This window comes from Myiozetetes cayanensis, unplaced genomic scaffold (genome assembly GCF_022539395.1).
Source record: "Myiozetetes cayanensis isolate MyiCay16 unplaced genomic scaffold, myiCay2020 scf4, whole genome shotgun sequence".
Classification (NCBI taxonomy): domain Eukaryota; kingdom Metazoa; phylum Chordata; class Aves; order Passeriformes; family Tyrannidae; genus Myiozetetes; species Myiozetetes cayanensis.
This window is the reverse complement of record NW_026087631.1, coordinates 51,441,499-51,462,034: the sequence shown is the minus strand read 5'-3', so window position 1 is coordinate 51,462,034 and position 20,536 is coordinate 51,441,499. Positions and strand designations below refer to the sequence as shown.

The 20,536-nt window shown below is 41.0% G+C and overlaps 1 protein-coding gene across 3 annotated transcripts in view; it reads left to right on the top strand.

Annotated features, from left to right (window-relative positions):
• Window positions 1-10,173: 10,173 nt before the first annotated feature.
• Window positions 10,174-20,536, top strand: part of IQGAP2 (IQ motif containing GTPase activating protein 2) — a 128,216-nt gene continuing 117,853 nt past the window's right edge. For all 3 annotated transcript variants that reach the window (XM_050328752.1, XM_050328751.1, XM_050328750.1), the window contains exon 1: window positions 10,174-10,244. In XM_050328752.1, the coding sequence (XP_050184709.1) occupies window positions 10,199-10,244 (46 nt within the window). In that variant the 5' untranslated portion in view covers window positions 10,174-10,198. The remainder of the gene's footprint in view (window positions 10,245-20,536) is intronic.

Sequence of the window (20,536 nt, the reverse complement as noted above, 5' to 3'; positions counted from 1 at the left end):
AAGGGTGCACTGCTCTCATCCTCTACTTAAGATGTGTCTTTTCGTTCTGGGAAAAAAATACTGTTCTTATCTTCTGTTGTTTTGTGCAGAAGATAGGACAAAACTCCAAAAGGGAGTGTGTGCAAAGATTGGCAGATAGTCTTCACAGTTACCTTTCAGAAACTTCACCTAATCTCTACATCACATCTAGAAAACCTTCAGTACCAGGGAATCTTGTGTTGGAGCACATCATCCTCCAAAAAAGACCACTTTACTTGTAGGGCACCATTCCTCCAAGAGAATTTTGGAAGAAGACATGTACACACTCCTGGCTGTGAAAACTATGCTATCAAAATGGTGATGCTTAATTCATAGCACTCTGTTTGTGTGTGTCTGTCTACATATTGTGCAAGATGATACAAGTGCATAGAGACTGAGGATGCAAATGTAAGAATAGGAGGCATTTTGTGTTATCAAAATGTCACCTGAGAACAGATGTTAAATTAGATCATGTAAATCATCCATATGCTTTGCTTTCCAATAGGATACAAGCTAGGCTATAATTAGTATTTAATCCATAGAAATTGTAAAGCTATATAGGTGATGTATTTGGCTTATATGAGATCAGTATCTAACCTGAATGCTCCCCTTCCAATTTAGTAATCTCTGGACCTTTTCAATACACTTTTCGTTGGCAGCAGAGATAAGAAACATTGGCTGAAAATTCCTTATAGACTTTCCTAAAAATACTAAGCTAAACTGAAAATCATACCATTCTGTATGTTTTCTGATGTCACCATTTGTAAAATTTCACAATATAGGTTAATGCACTCTCTGCAGATGCATTTCACATCAGGTTATTTCTGGTTATCAGAGTAACTGGTAACCTAACTTGTCTGATTAGGACTTCAGTGATGATTTTGTGTTACTATTGCAGACTGAAATTGTACATGCTAAAAACTTAGGGGGAATAAATGCCTGAACAAACTACAACTGAAAATGCCTATACTAATCAATGCAGACAATGTTTCCACGTTTGAAAATGTGTCAGCGATATCAGTTCTTGGGTAAATCCTGTTGCCCTTTAGGAAAGCCAGGCTGTGGCATTTCTAGTCACAGAATGAGAAATTGTCGAAGTATTCCTCAAACACACTGTTCAGTACTGGAAAGGTAAGTATTTAAGAATCATTAGCTACAAGAATGAAGTGTGAAATACCTTCCATAAAAACTTAAAATGTTGCTTGGATATCCAGATAATTTGGCTGAATTTTGACCAAATGCAGCCTAGGCCACAGGTCTGATCTTCATTCTCCTCTAAAGTGCAAAGAGCACTTTAAAAAGTTTCATGGTGATGCAGAGTTGGATTATTGCAGGACAACAGTGTTTTTGCTGGCGGTTACAGTAGACCTAAACTGTGCATTTTACAACAGATTGTTTATAATTCATTTAATTGTGTTTTGTGCCCATACAGACTACAGGTAGTTAACCCCAGTACTCTCAGGAGGTTCCTGACTTGAAATAAAGACGTCCTTTGCTTTGCAGTTAGACTGGACTTCACAGAGACTAGGAATGACAAATCAGATAAAACTAAGAGTAATCCATCTTCTGAAGTGGAAGTGAAGCCATTGGTAGACTCTTATGTTTTCTACATCATTTAGCTTTGAGTCTCTGTCCTTCCACATGCTCCCCCAAGGACCTCCTCGCAGCCTCCAGGTTCTGCCTAGAAAGAGCATTGCAGCATTGGTGGTAGAATTAGATTATCTGAAAGGCAATCCTCCTGTTATATAAGATTACATATCAGTTAGGATCTTTTTTTCCCAGGTTTATTTCTCATCCAACAGTTCTGGACCCTTCTTGAACTGCTGTCTATGAATATGTTGCCCCCTCCCTCCAATTCCATCCATAAGGAGTTACAGAAATTACTGTTTTGATAATGTTCAGTAAAATTATATGAAAAAAAAGCTCAATCTGCTTAAGAGCAATGACTTAGCATCTGAATTATCAGTATGCAGGAAGAGTTTGACTTTGTCCTTTCAGCCTTTAGTTAAAATCAGGTTTTAAAGTTTAAATAAAATAGTGACTCTCTTCAGGAAAAAAAAAAAAAAAAAGAAGTCGTCACCAGCTGTTAGTAAAGACATTGAAGTAGAACCAAGGAGCATTAAGATATTGATATACTTTTGAATCACAGTAATGTCAGTATTACATTGTTAGTGTGACTAACCATTTAGTAGGGAAGTCATAATGTGTTTTTTTATATATAAAAGTCATAATTATTAAAGACAGGAATACCAGGACATATGGAGCCCAATTCCCAGGGTAAAACCCTGGACTTTGCCTGCCAAAAGCATATCGGAACTGTTGACTGAACATAAACCAAAAGAAAAAAAAAGGTGGGTAAAAACATCCATCTGTTTAAGAAGTCATCTGTAATTAAATATATTACTTTGTATTGTTATTGTTACATGAATATTGAAACCGAGGAAAACTATCTGTACATGGTGACATGGGACTTCCTTCTGTGGAAACACTGACCATATCAGGGGAGCATATTTTACCATCAGTAATCTGGTTATAGGAAATAAACGGATGAACACCAAAACAGTGTAATTGCCAAACTGACCTACAGGTGGAGTAGGAAAAATAACTAATGGAAAGGAACAGGAAAGACCTTATTAATAAAGCTCACACAGGGTTTCAGCTGTCACTGCTCAGCTGCAGACTGAGATCCTTGCTTGCCCAGGTACCACACACCTTGTGAGATGGGTGAACAGAGACTTGCTCATTTCCACCACATGTTTTGGTGGGACAGGTCTTGAGTGGAGGGTGGCTCTGAGCCTCTCTGCAAGTGGTGCTGCCATAATCCAATGAGCTAGTGTCAGGATACCAGTGCTCCCCAACCTACCCAAGCTTCTGAGTAATTTTTACCTGCTCATTTTTCACATGCTCATTGTAATGCTACAGACACAACGGATTTGGGATCTGGTTATCTGAGGAATACCCTTTTTCCCTTAGAAAAACAACAAAGACACTTCCAGGAGTGTAATTCAAACTGAAGCCATTTTGATTTAAATAAGAGGAGGCTGCTGACACTGTTCCCTGTGAAGGGTCCTGGATGCTGGGATTAGCTGAGCCTCCTGGAGCCAGAATTTGTCAGTCTTTTAGACATGTTCTTCATTTTTTTTACACTAATGTGAATAATGAGGAGCTTTTCAAAAAGCTGGAGCCATGCCAGTGGAAAAGTGATGGAAATAAGAAGACCAGAATTAGTCTGGTGGAAATCCGTGGGAGTTCAGCCTGTGTTTTATCCGTGGGGCAACTGTTGGCAGGCAAGAAATAGTTGTAGGGTTGCCTTAGCTGTCACTCAGTACACTGTAAATGCAAAGCTCCTAGCTTTGTGCCTCAAGAGTAATAAATAAATAAAACATTAATGAGTGAATAATGCATAGACTTTTAGTGGAGTGGAAACATTGCTAAGCACATGCAATCACAAAGAAACACACAGATGCTGTATTACAAAACCAAAAAAATGCCACTCAAAAACCCATAAAAATTCCCCCTAAAAGAAACACCACCACCGGCAGGCCAATTATCACTTGTGGATAGCATGTGAAGAAACAAGATTTTATTTTTGCTACATCCAGCTCAATAAAGAATGCTTTTTTGCTGAGTCTGTGAGCTTCAGCTGGCCATAGATGTTCCCTGCTTTCAAACAGTTCTGAATTCATTTTTATGGTTATTCATTATGTCTAGATATGGAGGGTCACTCCACTCTGAAGTACTCTGTTAAATGCATAAATATTTATTCCAAGAGACAAATGGAGAAAGTTCTTTTCTGGCAGGGTGCTTGCAGAAAGATTTTCACCCGTCTTGCTACACTCACGCCACTTTTGCAGGAACTAGGGCATCGGTCCAAGACATTTTGAACAAATACTTCCTTTTTTTTTTTTTTTTTTTTTAAAACCTGTTCAAGCAGAGAAACTGGTTTCTTAGGTACCTTGACGGAAAGGATTTAACAGAGTCTTACCAGAATGGAAAAAACAGAGGGAGACCTGATAGATAGGAAAAGGCATATAAAAGTACACCTTCGAAATGTGCTTTAGATAATATGAGATGCATGACATCTGAGCAACCAGAGGTAGACACAGCAAGCTATGATATAAGATATTATTCCTATCCCATGGCTGCTTCTCACTTTCAGCACAGAACACATAATTTCAGCCTCTTTTACACTTAAGCAGCTTTTTGGGAGCTAAGCTGGCTTCTGGAAAAGAAAACCACAGCTTTTAGGCAGCAATGAGGAACATTAAGTCTGCTCAGTCCCATGACTGAGATAATGGTGTGACCCTACAGATAGCCCTATGAGCACAACTGCATCAGCATGAGTGGTGCTTCTCTGGTTTGTTACATGCAGTCTGGGATCTGAGAAGAGTCACTGAAGAATCACAGTATTGCTTTTTCCAGGATGTCAATGTTTGAAATAAAAATCCTTGGATTTACTGCACTGAATTGGAAATTATGAGGTTTTTCTGACAGATATGTTGGAGGATATGTGGCTTTTCATATTTTCAGGACTGCATTTGCTAGTTTTCCTTCAAAACACAAGGTCTAGAAAGGGTATTTTTCTCAGAACAAAGAACATGAGATTTGCAAGTGGCAGAACAAAGAGAGATTTCTGACACTGCAGTAATTTCTCTAACCATATTATTTTTCAGGTGTGAGTGCTATACAAATACACTCTTCTACAAACATTAACTTAAAATGTTACCCTTTGGCATGCATTTTAATACACATCTTCAGATTTCTTCCTCTAGAAGTTTCATTCAAAATTACTCATATGTCTGTTTGTTTCTCCTCCATCCCACAAACTATTTTGTTTGCTTTGAAAAACTGGGGTTTCTATTTCAATAAATAACAAGATAATGAGATTCTTTTACTTATACTGGTGCCCACTAGAGCTCAGTTAGGCACATTTCCAACTAACTTAGCTCACCCTAGCAAGCATTATAAAGTCCAAGGAAGATGTTCCTCTAAATGTTGGGGTTTGGTGTTTAATATACACTGGCCATACACCAGGGCAATTCAGAAGTTAAAATCACTTCCTCAGTGGGAAAGAACAGTTGCTGCTGAGAGAGAAAGGCAGTTCAGCTCTTCTGTTACAGACTTCCATTTTACCGGCCATTCAGTATGCCATGATATTTTGAATTTGTGAAACTACATTTCTGTAGGATGCTTTGATTGACATAGCTCCAGTCTAGTTTGAGCTTAATATACCTTTTAAATTAAGCTTTCTGCTGTGACTACAGGCCCTGACTCATTAGAAAGGAAGAGTTGAGAAGGGAATTGGGGATGGGGACTGCTGGGTTGCACCATCATCTCTCCCTTCTAGGCACACAAGAAAGGGAGCAGAGGCAAGTGATGTCCCTCACTTGCTTTTCCCAAATAGGGGAGTTACAGTCTTCCTGCTGACACAGTCTGTGTTTTCTCCAGGGTCCCTGTGGCCAGTTATGTGATGACTTAATTGTTTACTTACCTCATGACAATAAATAATGTATAAGATGAAGACTGTGCTGAGGGAGAGACTATAACCCAGCGGAGTTCACAGAGATGATCCCTGCAGCTGATCCCTTTCCTTGTGGAGGCAGCTGCTTGCAAGACCCACAGCAGACCGTGGAGGCAGCTATGCTGGGGGCACTTCCTGATTTTGTGTTCCCTAACATTGCCTCGAGCACCTCTTAACCTTTCTGTTGTATTAATAAACAGCAGTTGTGGTCTTTAACTGCAATTTATGCAAAATTATTAATCTAGGCTCATCTGGTGTTCCCACTGGTATCCTTATCAGCACACAGGGACACCAGCTCTGCTACCATGACCTCTGTAAGTCACCATCCCTTTGGCCACCTCTGATGTCCAGCATGACTGAGGAAACTCTCACTCTATACTGAGGCACTGAAAGTCCATCCCACTGGCCAGGCAAAGATCTGCTTGTGGCACAGGGAGCACAGACATTTTTGGTTATGACACACTGCTATTGGGTCAGCACAAGCACCCATGTAGCACGTCCACCTTAAGCTTGTCAGCTTTTAATTAACTGTAAGAAGGAAGCAACTGAAAAGGCCCTTGCAGTAACTGGGAGCCTGCCTGGAGCTAATCTCCCTCCCTCTTTTGCATCCTAGATTCAGGTTGACCCACCCAAGGAATAACTGCCCTCTCTCACTTACCAGGGTAATCTCTAAAGTCGAGGCTTTGTATCCTACACATATAAAAATTATATGGTCTTTCTCTGCAATGCCTAATAGGAAAAAACAAAACCAAACAAATCAAAACCAAAATCAAATGAAACCTCTTTTAAATTAACAAATGCACTTTTCTTTCTGTAAGACAAATGCAGCCAGCCAAGGCATAAGATTTAACAATAAAGTTCAGGTATCATCACAGAAAAAGTGGCATTAAAGCTGCTGTTTCCAACAAAAAGCCTAGTGTCTCTAATTACCTACATGTACTTGCGTCACTGCTACATAAGCCACCAAAGAATTTCAAATATCAATATCCTTCACCATATAAAATCCCTCTGTACACAACAGGATTGTCAGGAAACATGAAGTAGCAGAGTCCTCCTTTTTTGATCCAAGTACAGGCAATGAAATGTAGGAGGGGTACATTTTCAACCTCCCTCTTTTGAGTTTTCTGTCAGCTTATTTCTCTGTTAGATCTGGAGCAGTCCAGAGCTGCCTCTGAACACGTAGTTGTATTTAAATACAGACCACTCACTCCTAGCTTGCTCTCACATTCTCTCCCTCTTTATGCACATTGTTTCACATTCAGGCAGGTGAGTAAGCTGGAGCTGTATTGTTAGCAAGAATGCAGTGGGAAACATGTTATCCACAGCACAGTGTCCTTGATAATATGGTGAGGACATTGATCTTAAGCTCCGTGAAAGGACCCATCATATGAACAGGAAATGTTCACATTCAAACATTTACTCTAGATAGCTGACAACACTGGTTTCTTTAGTGCTTGCTTCTTAGTAACTGTAAAAGTGGAGCGTTCAAGTACAAAAAAAAAGGATATGGCACTTAGCGTTAGATCTGGTGTAGGCTGACTAAAAGTCTGTGCTCAGCTTTACACCTTTTTCTGCAACCAGGTACCCATAAGACGGTGGGAGAATGCACAGTGTTCATCTCTCTTGCAGGGAAACATTTCAGCCAGTTGCAGCTGCAGTGGCACTTTGGAAGGGGAAGAAGGAGGGAGAGGAAGGAAGTGCAGAGGGGCTGCTCCCCCATCAGACATGCAGCACCCAGCAGCTTGCAGGGGCAGGCTGCAACCTCTTTACCTGGTTCCTGCCAGCAGTGTCTAAACATTCATGCCATGAACAGTTGACAAAGTTTGCCTTTTAAGTCAGAAAACCAGGGATTAACAAATCTAATGCAAAATGTCACGAACAGACCTGTGTGGCTGCTGCTTATTACTCCAATATTCTTTTACCTGTCTCATTTCCCACTGAGAGCAGTTGGTTTCTGTCATGTCAGTTGTTCTGCAAGTATTACAGAGGTTACTGTTGTCAAAAAAAACATTCTTACTTCTCCCTAACCAAGCCTTTCATTTCTGCCCTCCAGTGTGTTCCCTGCTCTGTGCTGGCACTCACATTTGAGAGGCAATTGGGTGAAAGCAATGAAGGAATCACTGGTTTAGGAAATAATCCTACCAAAAGAAAAAAGTTAGTTTTCAGTCTGGGACAATTAGTTGAGTACCCATGTGGTGGCAAAAATGCTGATGCCAACCTGGGGCAAGGAGAGTCATGAGACGGATGAAGGAGAGGACACATTGCAGGCACAGAGTCTGAGAGACAGGGGTGAATATTTTCTCAGCAAGGGATGGCAACATACATGTGTGTGACACCACAGCTGCACCCTTGCCTTTCTAGCCACAGCAAGAGGGGGAGCAAGAAAAAAACCCCAGGGACTGGGACTGTCACACAGAAACTCTCTGGGGCTTTGTCAGACTATTCCTTCAGGAGAGAGACCCCTGTCACAGTGTCACACCACATCTATACAGCTTGCAGAACAAGCTGAGAACTTCTCAAGAGAAAAGTGTTGTAATTTAAAACATGATACTGTCACGTCAAAATAAAGCTTTTCAGGGGGACAAGGCCACTTAATTTAAGTCAGAAAAAATATTTTTAAGAAAACTTTGATCATGACTAAAGAATAAAAGAGATGGAGAGAGAACGTTTTCTACAGTATACTCTTGACTTAGGCCAAGTGTAATAGAAAAAAAAGCAGTAGAAATGGTAATTTAAAACAAAGGCAACATTTTCAATTCACTCAAATGCGCTTTAAATTGTGGAAGTCAATTTCTTCTTTTCTATGTTAGGTTTGATCACTCACTTTCTTTTATAAAAGGAGAAGTAAGTAAATGCATGATTGTTTAAAACCCAAGAAATCATTTCGAAAGCCAAGTGGAGACTGCAGCTCTACTTGTGCCTGCACCACACAGCTTTACTGTAAGTAATCATCCCTGGTCTGGAGGTCTGGAGGAAAAGGCAATGGAGAAAAAGGGAGCAGAGGAAATCAAAAGAACCTCAAGGAAAGTAACAGTGTCATTTTTCTGGGTGTCATTTTTCTCCTATACACTTTCAGCCTTTTGCTCCTGAATAATCCACATTTTAAGTACTGTAAGGAGTGTCTTTTTCTACCTCAGCATTTTTCCAATCAGTGAGTCATGCCCAGCACAGCCAGAGACAGGGAGTGACAAAACAAAGACCTTGAAAACTAAGTATAGACATTCTCAAACCTCTAAAACATCACAGAGAAGACTGCATAGATCTCACACTATTTTATTTTGGAACAGAAATTACTGAAATTTTCCAAACAATGTGCAAATGCACATCAAGAGTCATTTGGCACCTGGCACTAAATCACAAGCATGCTCAGGTGCATTGTGTCCCACGGGCTCTGTGACACAGGCTCTGGCTATGCACAGGTACTGCTTCCCTCTGTTTTCCAGAAAACTTCATGTTAGGGCCTTAGAGACTGCCAAGAGGATCTGGTCCTGCCCTATATTACACCTCCATTTGAGAAATGCCTACCCCTGACCATCTCCAAGTGCATTTCACATGTGACCTTGGAGCCTGTGGTCACAAAACATGAATCATTGTCCCATGGATTTGTTACTATACTGTCTGAAATCAAGCCCCCTCTGGCAGGGACACCCTGCAGGGAAGCCATGAATGGAGGAACATGCCTAGCTGCCTCACAAAACCCCTCAGAAAGGGGCACCAACATGGGACAGGCCCATGCAGGCACACTCCACTCTGCAGATGCCCTGTGGATTGTGGCGGTGGCTTTGTGATCTGGCAAAAACACTGCTTGTAGGGAGAGAGAGTTTTTCAAAAGAGCAGAACTGCAGGAGGGAGTCCTGGGCTTGCTTCTTCATGTGTCTTCACACTTCTCTCTGCCAAAACACCATAGGGAGATGCCTTGGCCTTCCACAGTGTGAAATTGGATTTGTTTTAATGGTTTGGTAGCTTTGGGCTTTCGGTTTTTGTTTGTTTTCTTTTTTGAGAGGGATTGCATTTTATTGCATTTTATTGCCTTTTTTGGGAGGTTTTTTCTTCTTTTTTTGCTTTTTAGTTTTGGTTTATGGTTTGGGGTATTTTTACCTTTGGATTTCACTTTGGTTTTTTTTTGTTTGTTTGTTTTGCTTGGTTTTTTTTTGTTGTTGGGTTTTGTTGTTGGGGGTGTTTTTTGTTGTTGTTTTTTGGGTTTTGTGGGGTTTTTAAAATTTTATTTTATTGTTTACTCTTTACTTTTTGCTTCGCTTTTTGTTTGCTTTGCTTTGGGGCTTGGGGGTTGTTTTTCTTTGACTGCTTTCTGGGGGTGGGGGCGGCGTGGGGGGCTGCGTTTCATTTTTTTTTTTCCCGTCTTTCTTTTTCTTTCTCCCTTTTCGCTTGTGTTGTTTTGTTGTTTTTGTTGTTTTGTTTGGTTTGGTTTTTTGTGGGTTTGTTTTTGTTTTTTTTCTTTCTCACTTTCTCCTGATCTCCGTCCCGGGGGCACACGCACATCACCCTGCCGGCGGTGCCCCCCGCCCCGCGGAGCCGCCCCGGGTGGCCCCGGCCCCGCGCGGGGCGGTCGCGGCCGCGGGCGCAGCAAATCAGCGGGGCCCGGGCTGCGCATAAGAAGGGCGGGCGGGGGCCGGCACCGTCCCTCCCGGCGGCGGCAGGATGCACCATGAGGAGCTACCGTCCCTGCAGCGGCCCCGCTATGGCTGTGAGTGGGGCTGGGGGGCGTTTCGGGACCTTTTCTTGTTGATTTTTTTTTTTTTTTTGTCCTCCTCCCTTGCCGGCTTTCTGTTTGATATCAAAAGAGCGACTTGAGGGGAAAATAAAACCCGCCCAGCAGAGTCTGCGGCAGCGTGCAGAGCTCCGGCTCCTTTTAGGTTAGCTCGCAGCCGGCTCCGGCTAGGTTTTGAACAGGTTTTCATGGGACTGGGTTTTGTTCTTCAACCTTCTGAGAGGATCATAGCTGTTAATTCCGCATTGCAGCTCGGTAGTTTTAGGTTAGAGCTAGAGCTTCAGGTTTTAACTTTATAATTTGGTGTTAGAGTTATGGGTTTGGATTATAACTTCGTAATTTGAGTTGTGACTGTAGTTTCAGATTGAAACTTTGTAACCATGGATTATCACTTCGGAATTTTGGATTATAAAATTAAATCTTTGCTTTCTAGTTTTGTAACTTTGTTTTAGAACTTTACGTACTTTCTAGTTTTATAACTCTGTCTCAGAACTTTGTAACTTTAAATAATAACTGGGATGAGGGAAGAGACTGTGCAGGTACCAGGCATCTCTTTTCAGTGGATCTATATTTACTTCCCAAACCTGTATTTAAGAAAAGCCCTGAAGCACCTTTACTTCTCCTGCTGCAGGGCTCTCTCATCAATGCTGTGACGTGCTGGGATCCTTTACGCGGCTATGCTTTTTCTGGCTGCCAGAGGGCAGAGCAGGGCATGTGCCAGCCCTACAAGAAATACCTCTGATACTTCAGGCATTGCAAAATGTGAACCTACAAATGATTTGCAAAGATCACAATAACCCTGGCATACTGTGGTCTAATGAGCCTCTCCTCAGTTCTTATCATTGTGCCTCGTTTAAAACCGGTTTTGAAATCTCTTTTTAGAAAGAAGCAGAAAAACCCTTGACAGTGTTAGGGGGCACTTTGCTTCCATCTAGGGCAGACAGAAAAGGTGGTGCTTGGCAGTGAGACCTTCAGCTTGGAGGATACCATGCTTCCCTGAGTGTTTTCCTCTCTTGATGCCTGCCAGCTGGTGCAGTTTATGGAACCTGCCTGTAGGTTCAACTTTTATTTTACCCGGTAGACAGGTGAAAGCCTTGTGAAGGTACGGTAACCAGTTCACTGGTTACTACAGGCTTAGTCTGGGTGCCCATGCTAGTGTGTTAGCAAAGGTGAATATTTTGCTTGTGAAAGCTGTCTCCCAGTCCTCTCAGCTGCTTGTGCTGTGGCAAAAGTGGTTGGGCAGTGTCCAGGTGGTGTGCTGCATCATGCTCCAGCCTCAGTTTAACAATTCATCCACTTTCCTGAGATGCAGAAATGTACATGGTGTGCCCATCAAGACTCCAGCAGCCAGGGTTTTCCTGTGCAGATCTGGTCTGTGTGGTCTGAGAAGATGTGAGTCTGGACAGGTGGAAGTTGCTAGTCTGGCATGAATTCCAGTGTAGCCAAAGATGAGGCTTTGACTTAAAGCAAAGGGCTTATCCTTTGTGCTTTGATTCCTGGCTGGGAGCTCAGAACGATTTGCCTCATAGCTACTCAGAGTATTTTAAGGATCATAGGCCTTATTTATTGTAGGAAAGAATGGCCATATTAAGGATGTTACATAAAGTTTTAAAGATACAGTCTATTCTCTCACTAGTTATGCTTTGCTGTTATAGTTCAGTGCATTTTGCTGTGGTGACCATGGAAAAGTCCCTGTTTTGAGTTGTAGCCACTCTTGGTATTTAGTCACCTGTTCCAGGAATAGGAGTAGATGAGAGCAACCTTCTTGTCTTTTCTGATGATATCTCCCCTCTGATCAATACTGTCTGCTTGTTCAGGCTCCAGTCGTTATTCTGAGTGAGAGTGCTGTACTACACTGCATCCTTTTTTTTTTTTTTTTTTTAAATGGAGTTTTTTTGCTCCAGGAGTCTTTCAAATGACATTCCTTTCAAGGGACTAGGTAAAAGCTCCTCAAATATGCCAGGCTGATAGTTATATTTTTTTAAAAATACACCAAAGAATTCCATGGAGAACTCCATACTCCAGAGAACAAGCCATAGTTTTGTCTGTAGTGAAAGTGGAGGTGCAAGTTTGGTTTTTTTAGCCTGTATCTGGAAAAATAAATATGCTTTACCTACACTGCGTTTGCTTTCCGTTTTGGGAAGAGGAGAGAACTGATATCTTGAAAAGACTACCTAACTAGAAAACTTACATTAGCATTATCTGAGGTTTTATGAAAACCCATCATAAGTTATAGGTTCTCTGCATAACTGAAACTGCACTTTGGATCACTGGCAAATGGTTCCCTATGTTAGGAACACCACTTCTATGCTGGATTTCCTAAAAGAGTTAATAAATTGTCCAAGTTAGGCTGTCAGTTTTCTGATCTAGAACTGCTTTAAGCATTTAATTAACTTGGACTTTTGACTTTGGCTTCAGGCTCCTGGCAGAGTTTGTGTATTGCCCTAAGAACATTTGCATTTTACTATGATGATTTTCTGTAAGGCACTATATGAATCAGTGCATGGTTATCAGTAGCATTTCATTTTGATAACTAGAGAGGAAGACATATGCAGATCTCAGCTACCTTTTGTAGACTGATGGAAGCCACTGGAGGGAAAAAATCATCCCTGAACATAAGACCTTCCATAAGAACTGGGAAGACATGCTTCTAACTTAAAAACTATCTTTTCATTACAAGCTTTGCTAATATAGTAACTCAAAGAACATCTAGAAAAAAATTCTCAGAGCTGATAATTTCCATCTTTGGAGTCAGGAAATAGCTGAATAAAGCCAAACAAGACAATCCCTTTCAGGGTGGGCACTGGTTCAGGACGAACATGGTTCATAGGCTCATAGTCTTTGACCCTTCTCTTATGCTGGTAGGGCCAGAGCCCTTGTGGCTTCTTGGACTGCTTATTGAAAGGTGTCTCCAGCTCTGCATCTGCTATGTTGTCAATAGCTTAAAAGAGATGAGGTAGAGATTTCTGTTGGTGCTCCAGTGAGCCCTTCAGACAGATGTTCATCTCCAGTACCAGCTCAAGCGAGAACACGAAATTACAAGGAAGCAGCTAATACAGCAGAAACCATGTTAACAGGAGCATTGCAACTGAATTTATGTAGCTGTTTTCCACTTAAGCTACAGCTGTTGCCTGGTTTGTTTCTCAGTCCCAGCACAATCAGGTGCAGAAGTTCACAGAATTGCAGAGAATTGGCACTTGTACTATAACTAGAGCTGTGAGCCATATTTACAATAAAAATGTTTGGTGCTTTGGAAGATTTTGAAGAGAAAAAGTATGAATCTTGAATGTGTCTCACAGATTAAACATAAAGTTTTGACCATCAAAAGATAGCAAATCAGGCAGTGGTGTATGTTTGAGAATGCCTATTTCCTGACACTCTCAGGTAAATTTCTCTGAAATCTGTGTGCAGAAAGAAACGCTTGAAGTTTTTATGAAATATCTGAATGGCTTCACTGCACTTCCAGGCATGTAATAAAGCTACAGTAAGTGAGGCCATGAGTGTCTGGATTTGTAAAGGATTTCAAGCATTTTCATGCTCAGAGTAGCTGAATTAACATATGCTGCAAGTCCCTGTGTACTGAATGGGACAGACACTTGCTTCAGCATCATCATCATCAATCATCTATTGAAGACAAACAGGTAAGAGTCTTTACCTCTCCTGCTGAAGTCAGAAAGTCAGTTTCACTGGGCATAGACGATGGGTAAATACAGGGGAAAAATGACTTCAGTATCCAGTGATGAGGGGCTTGCTTGTACTTCTCATCCTGTCTCCCAGAACTGCTACTGTTTGGCACTAGGAGTTAGGAGATGAGACAAATTACAAACATGAAGCTTCATGAGGGAGCACTGCTCTGCCTGTAGTGACAGGCAGGGCAAACCTGAAGTGAAACACAGCCCACGCCTCTCTGTGAGAGTACACCTAACTTCTTTGTTCAGCAGGATGTGAAAGCTTGCAAACAAGTGGCTTTTCAAAAAGCTTTTAACATTAAAAAGCTATAAATTTGTCTGCATACCGATTAAGTGCAGGGAAATAAATGACTGTTTTTCAATTTAAAAGCAGGGAAAAAAATCTTTTGGTAAAAGTTCCATAGGATTTTTCTAAGTGAAAACAGATGGGATTTCTTTTAAGCTAAAAAAAATGGCAAAAAAAAAAGCTTTACTGTATCCTATGCATATGTGTTCTATGCATATATATTCTTTTGGGTGTATACTTTCTTGTAGTGCTCGTGGTTTGTGAGAACACTTTTCTCCTTTTTTTATCGATGGGTGTTATTTGGCAACCAAATACACTGTTTATCTCTTCCACTCTTTTGTAGGTTGCTAATAATTAAACTGCTGAATGAGAACTCAAAAAGTTTCACTGCTTTGTTTAACCAAGTGCACATAATTCGCTTGGTAGGAGTGGTTCTCTGTGTGCTTTTTGTACAAAGCAAGTTCATCTGCCCTAAAGTCTCCTGGTAGAGAAAGGATAGAGCTATGTTAAGCATGCTTAAAACTACTTGAATGCTGTTGAAACAGGAAATATTAATATTGTGCTGGAAACAGGATTTATAGCACATATGAGTGTGCTAGATCAAGTCCAATATTTGAGGTAGGGAATAGGAAGTATTCAGATTTGCAGCTCACCTATTCTGTTAAGTGGTGTTTCATTTTTAGTAGATCAAGATTTTCTTGATACTGTTGCTGATTCAAGTTAACTGTGATTTCCTGGGAATAACTTTACATGTAAGGCAGAAAAAAAAAAGCCTGGCAGTGACAGGCAGGACTGGTGGGTCATATTTCAGTGGGATGATAAGCAAGTGTGCTCTCCTGTGCTCTGTTCCTTGCAGGAAATGATTAACCTGCTGTGTTTGCTTCGTTTGTTCAGGCTGTTTCGTTGTTTTTTGGAACAAGTATCCTTGAACTACTGCATGTTATGGAATGAAAGTGCAGGTGCTGGACAGGGGAGGAGCTGTACCCACCCTGGCCTGGGGCCCATGATTGTGGGAGCGAGGGCAAGGGTCTGGGGAGAGGTGCCTGCTGCAGGCATTTGCTGATCTTGATAAGACAGGCTGGGGCACGAGCTGTGTCCTGCATAGCTCGTTCATGGGTCAGCACTTCCTGCACTTCAGCACTTGTGCTCACCTTCAGAAAACAACAATGTCCTCTTCAGCCTGGTGTGAGCTGTGCTTTCAAAAGGGTTGACTGCTGGACACATACTGCCTTGTTTTCACTGCTAAGGGAAGAAGGAGGCTGTTGAGTGTCTGATACAGAGACAGAGTTGTGCTGGAGAACACCATATTGCCCCCAGCACTACTCCGGTTGAGTTTTGCCAGTTGCTGTGGCATGGGACAAGATTTAGGCATTGTCTGTGGTGGTGATGGGCTGGAGGGGCAGGCAGTGCCTGCAGGGTTCTCTGTGGTGGCCAAGGGCCTTGGTAGGGTGGCAGGAGAGGGAGGAAATATGAACCAAAATGTGTTCATATAAACTCCACGCAGCTTCTAAATACCTTTTGAAATGTGTAAGCATATAAACAGCCATTAAGAACCTGTGCTGGTGGCTGATCTTTGTTAAATTATTGTTTTGTTCAAATGAATATGCACTAGCAAGAAATAGTTATCCAGAGGAATTATGTCAGTTCTTTGTTATCACTTGCTGCCCAAGCTGAGGCTGTCCAGTTATGAATTCTTCAAGAATCAGATTCAAGGAGCATTTCAGAGCTCTGGCTCTCAACTATTGCCAAACTGCTGGCAGCCCGTAAGGCTTGCTGCCTCAAAGCATGGTCGAGCCCTGCCTGCTAACCAGGCTGCAAAGCTGTCAGAAATTACTGTCCTCATCTTGGGTGCTTGTCTTGGCCTGGGTGTATCAGGCTCAGCAGTCAGTGGTTTCTGCTAAAAGGAGTGATGAAGAATGTGGTCTCTGCCAGTCCTCTCCTGTGGACTCTGACCTGCTTCTTTGAAAGTGCAGTAAAAGCTTTTGTGGCATGCAGCAAGGTGTTTAAACCAATTCTTACCAGGCTCCAAAGTCTGAAGAGCAGTTTGTAGTTATGCATGCTATCAATTCTATACTGTCTGTTCCTCCTGAAAACAAAGGATGTCCTCTTGCATTTGTGCTTGATTTGTAAAGCTGCTCAGTAAACTGGTTATATTTGCAGGATTGGAGCCTCACAGCTTCTAGGAGCACAACACAGATCCAGGGAGAGTTGGAATGAGAAATTGCTAGAAGTGTGCTTCATTAAGGCAACCACTTTATAACTAGGGTTATAAAGTTGAACTGTAGACTAGTAAATGTTTCACTGGTGTTTTTAAGGGTGGTTTCAAAGATGTTTTGGGGAATCATAGATAATACAGGGGATATCTGTGCTTAATATTCTGGTTAGAGATTAGAAACAAGGTAAAAAAGCTTGAAAACTAAACCAGGGCGCAAGTCTGCTTTGCCGAGAACACAATCATGTGCTTAAGGTCATTATCTTTGATGAGAAAAGACTGCTGGTTTTAACTAGTGTTAATTACATTGGGATGCAGTCTCTTACCTTGCTGCAGGCTGCTGTAACTGGTGAGGTTTCAGCAGCCTGAACGTACCAAAGTGTCTCCAGCTGCTCTGTCACACTGCTATGGTCTTCACCTCCTGCCAATGCTCCTAAGATGGCATGAATACCAAATCTGTCAGGAAGCTAATCTCTCCTTGCAGAGCTGATTTGTACTGCTGGATTTGCAGTCACCTCTTGGCCTCTTCAAGGCATGACTGCAGGTCTCACAGCTCTGTTTGCTGGCCAAGGCAGGATGACTCTGGCCAGATGGCACTGTGGTAGCCAGAATTTAAAGGTGTTTAAATTCTTGCTCTGAAGCTACACCCTGAAGCTGTGGTTTTGAGTGTGTTGTCAGTCAGCTCTGCTGGTGAAAGAAGCAACCTTGACTCTTCTATGGAATTATTTTTGGCTGGATTAGGTCCTCAGTCTGGCTTACGGCATGAACCCAGAGGCAGGTGTGCCAACATGATGTAGTAGCTGGAGCATGGATGAGCACAAGCAATTGGAGGAATAGCAGGTCAAATTAAAGTTGTGCTACTGCTGCACATAGACATCTGGAAAGCATGTGTGTGGTGGGACAGGAAGGTATGCAGTTTAAGGGCAGACTGGGGCACACAGGAAGGAGCATCACATGCATCATCATGATCTGCCCCCAGATGCCTCTGCTGTGGTGCCACTGACACTCTGGTGCCCTGTCTACCTGCCAGGGCTGGACCTGCTCTCAGTTCTGTTGCCAAGGGAGTTTTGAATTACAGAAATGTTTTTGAAGTAATTTTTTCATTAGTGCTATAATTTCATAAATCCATGTCAGTAAAGGGATGGCAGTGTTTGCAGGCAATGCTACAGTGGTGAGAAAATTGTAAGAAACTCTATATATTAGACTACTCAAAGAAAGAAATATAAATTGTTTTTGTACATAAAGTAAGATTCAAGATGCTTTTTCAACCCTTTTTTTGTTGCTGCTATAATTACTCTTGACTTATGGGGCGTCAAAACCATGGGGATGAGATGTAACTTGTGGTATGTGCTGCTAAACTCTGGGACTTATTTTTTCAAGCCCGCTGATTTACCCAAGTCATAGCTGGATGGTTTCTATTCAGTGGTAAACAAGTCTTAAATTCCATATGAGTACATTTTGGTATAACTGAAAAGGAACATTAACAAGTACTGTGTAGAGCGGGGATTATGTTTAGGCAAATCTGTAACAAAGCTTTTACCATGCAAAAATGGTCAACTGTTTTAAGAAAACCAGACACATGGTAAACATGATTTCTTTACATCTGAGCTGAGAAGCTGAGCACAGATTTCTTCACTGTGATTTAGTGGAGATTGAGAGGTGAACTAGCCTTGGTCTGGCATTTGAAGTTGCATGGCAGCTGACTACTGAAGGTGGATAGATGCATGGACTGAATGTGACTGCTTGCTACTTTGAATTTGTATCACCTCTGACTATGGTAATGATGGTTAACAAATTGGATAGAATAGTCCAGAAAATATACAGCTTTTATCATATGTAAAGCAAGCCCCTTGTGCTCCAACTTCTATCTTCATACAGAAAATGAGAAGTAAGACTATGTGGTTTTGCTGAAGATTTCACTGATATGAGCTGTTCTAGAAAAAAATGAACAAAATTTCCTAGTACTGTGGGTAGTAACAGGCTAAAGAAGGGCTGCTGGTGTTTTCTATGACACTGTCATATGTACCATGGCAATAATTCTTAGTAGTTTCTTTCTCCCCCTCCACTTCAGCAAAATTAAGTAGCTTAATAAATCTTTGCAGAGGTTTCTGGTAAAAGCAGAAGTAGATTTCTGTAATATTCATCTGTATTCTTTTTTCCTAAGATCACATCAGGAAGATGCTGACTGGTAGGCTGCTTCCATCCAGGTTGCAAATGTTGCCCATTGACAGGCCTAGCTGGACTTCCCAAAAGAATGAAGAAATGAGCTGTCAGAATTCATCTCCACTAGCTTATTGACACATTTCAGATGCAAATTTACTTGTGATAAAGTTATTTTATTGTCATTTCTTCCAGTTATAAAGTATAGACTTTCTTGGAAGTTTACCATTTGCATGAAAACAATTATGAAATAGGTAGGAGTTACTTCACTTGTGCTCACATTTCACAGCTTGAAAAATAGTTCCCATGTCGAATCCAAATAGTAGTAACTCACCTGGGCAAGATGCTGCTCACGGAATAATATTTTTTACACTGTAATAATTTTTTATTATATCAATAATGAGTTTAATAATATTTAGTAATAAATACAATAGTTTTATAATAAATATATCAATTATATTATTATTCATTATTTTTTATATTATTTGATTGATAGTATTATTAATATTTTTATTTTATTAATAATAAAATACACTGGAGTATTTTTTACACTGCTCCCCTACCTCTAGCAACTGTAAACGCCTTATTATAAGGAGGCTGACCACAGAATGTGAGTTGAAACCAGGGTAAAGCTTGGAAGAAGAACTGTTACAAGTCCTAGCAAAAGTCTTGATTTTTGAAGTCGTGCTTCAACAAAGGAAACAAACTACAGCTCTGCAAAAGGTTGTAAAATTCTATATTCAACCCTTAAGCTTGCAAATTTTTTTGTTGGATAGAGACTTCAAAAATTGCGAACACATAACTTAGTTTGATGTTAAGTTTATGTGCGTTGCTCTTAGTGTGGTTGCCATAACAGTAATTTGAAAGCTAGTTATGCTTCCTTTCTTTTAGTGGTCTTGGCATTTTTATTTCAAGCAGAATGCTTGTTTTGAGGTGTTTACACAATACTTCTGATGTGTTCTTGATATTTTATCCATGATTAATAAATATTTAGCACTGACATGGGATGATTTCATTAGAGGGAATGAGTTCAAGGTAATGAGGAAGCTGTCCTGTGGTCAGTACTTACTCCATTAATCCAAACCTTACTTTGGGCTATGGAGTAGACATAAGCAAATAACCTGAAAAGTCAGGTTATTCAAGGTGAGTCTGACAAAGTTTGTCATTTTAGGGGAAATTCAGTAGAACAAATAGTTGTACTTTGAAACTTACGAATACACAGTTTGAACAAAAATTTATCTTCTGAGTGCAACTGTCAACATTTAATCCTGGAAATGGAAGTACTTTGTTTATTGATAAGTTAGGAGGAACATCTGGCTCACTTTATATCTGATGATTTTGTAGTGATTATGTGCAATGGTAGATTTGTCATTGTCACTCAGCAGTTTTGAGTCTCAGCAAATAGATACTGGATATACTGAGTGAAAAGGTAAGGGTTTGTCTGCCCTTTTCAAACCTTACTCAAAAGTCTGTTATTCAAGGCTCAAACCTTTTGTAATATTTGTTCTGTCCTATGCTTTTAACTCCTCATGATGAAGGAAAAATTAATTTGTATTATTGGATATATATATAAATGATAAATAAGGGTCAGAGTTGTCCAGAAGTGCTGTGGGCAAGTCTCCCACAAGCAACATCTGCCTACCTGTGCATTGTGCTCCTGAAGTGATCTAGCAAGAAATACTGGGAGGAGGTTACCCTGGAGCCAGGAGTGCCAGCATCAATACCTCTGCAAACACTTTCCTACTGTGGAGTGGAGGCAGTCAAGTAGGCTTTAAGTGATAACTGAGGTCATTGCTGACATGGAACTGCCTCTGAACTGGGTACCTGCACAGGTACACTGTTTACCTTCTTTCTGCAAAAGTTTATCATTTCAAGTGTGAAGCAGAAACAAAGAATGTACATGTCTATCCCCTGCACCTTT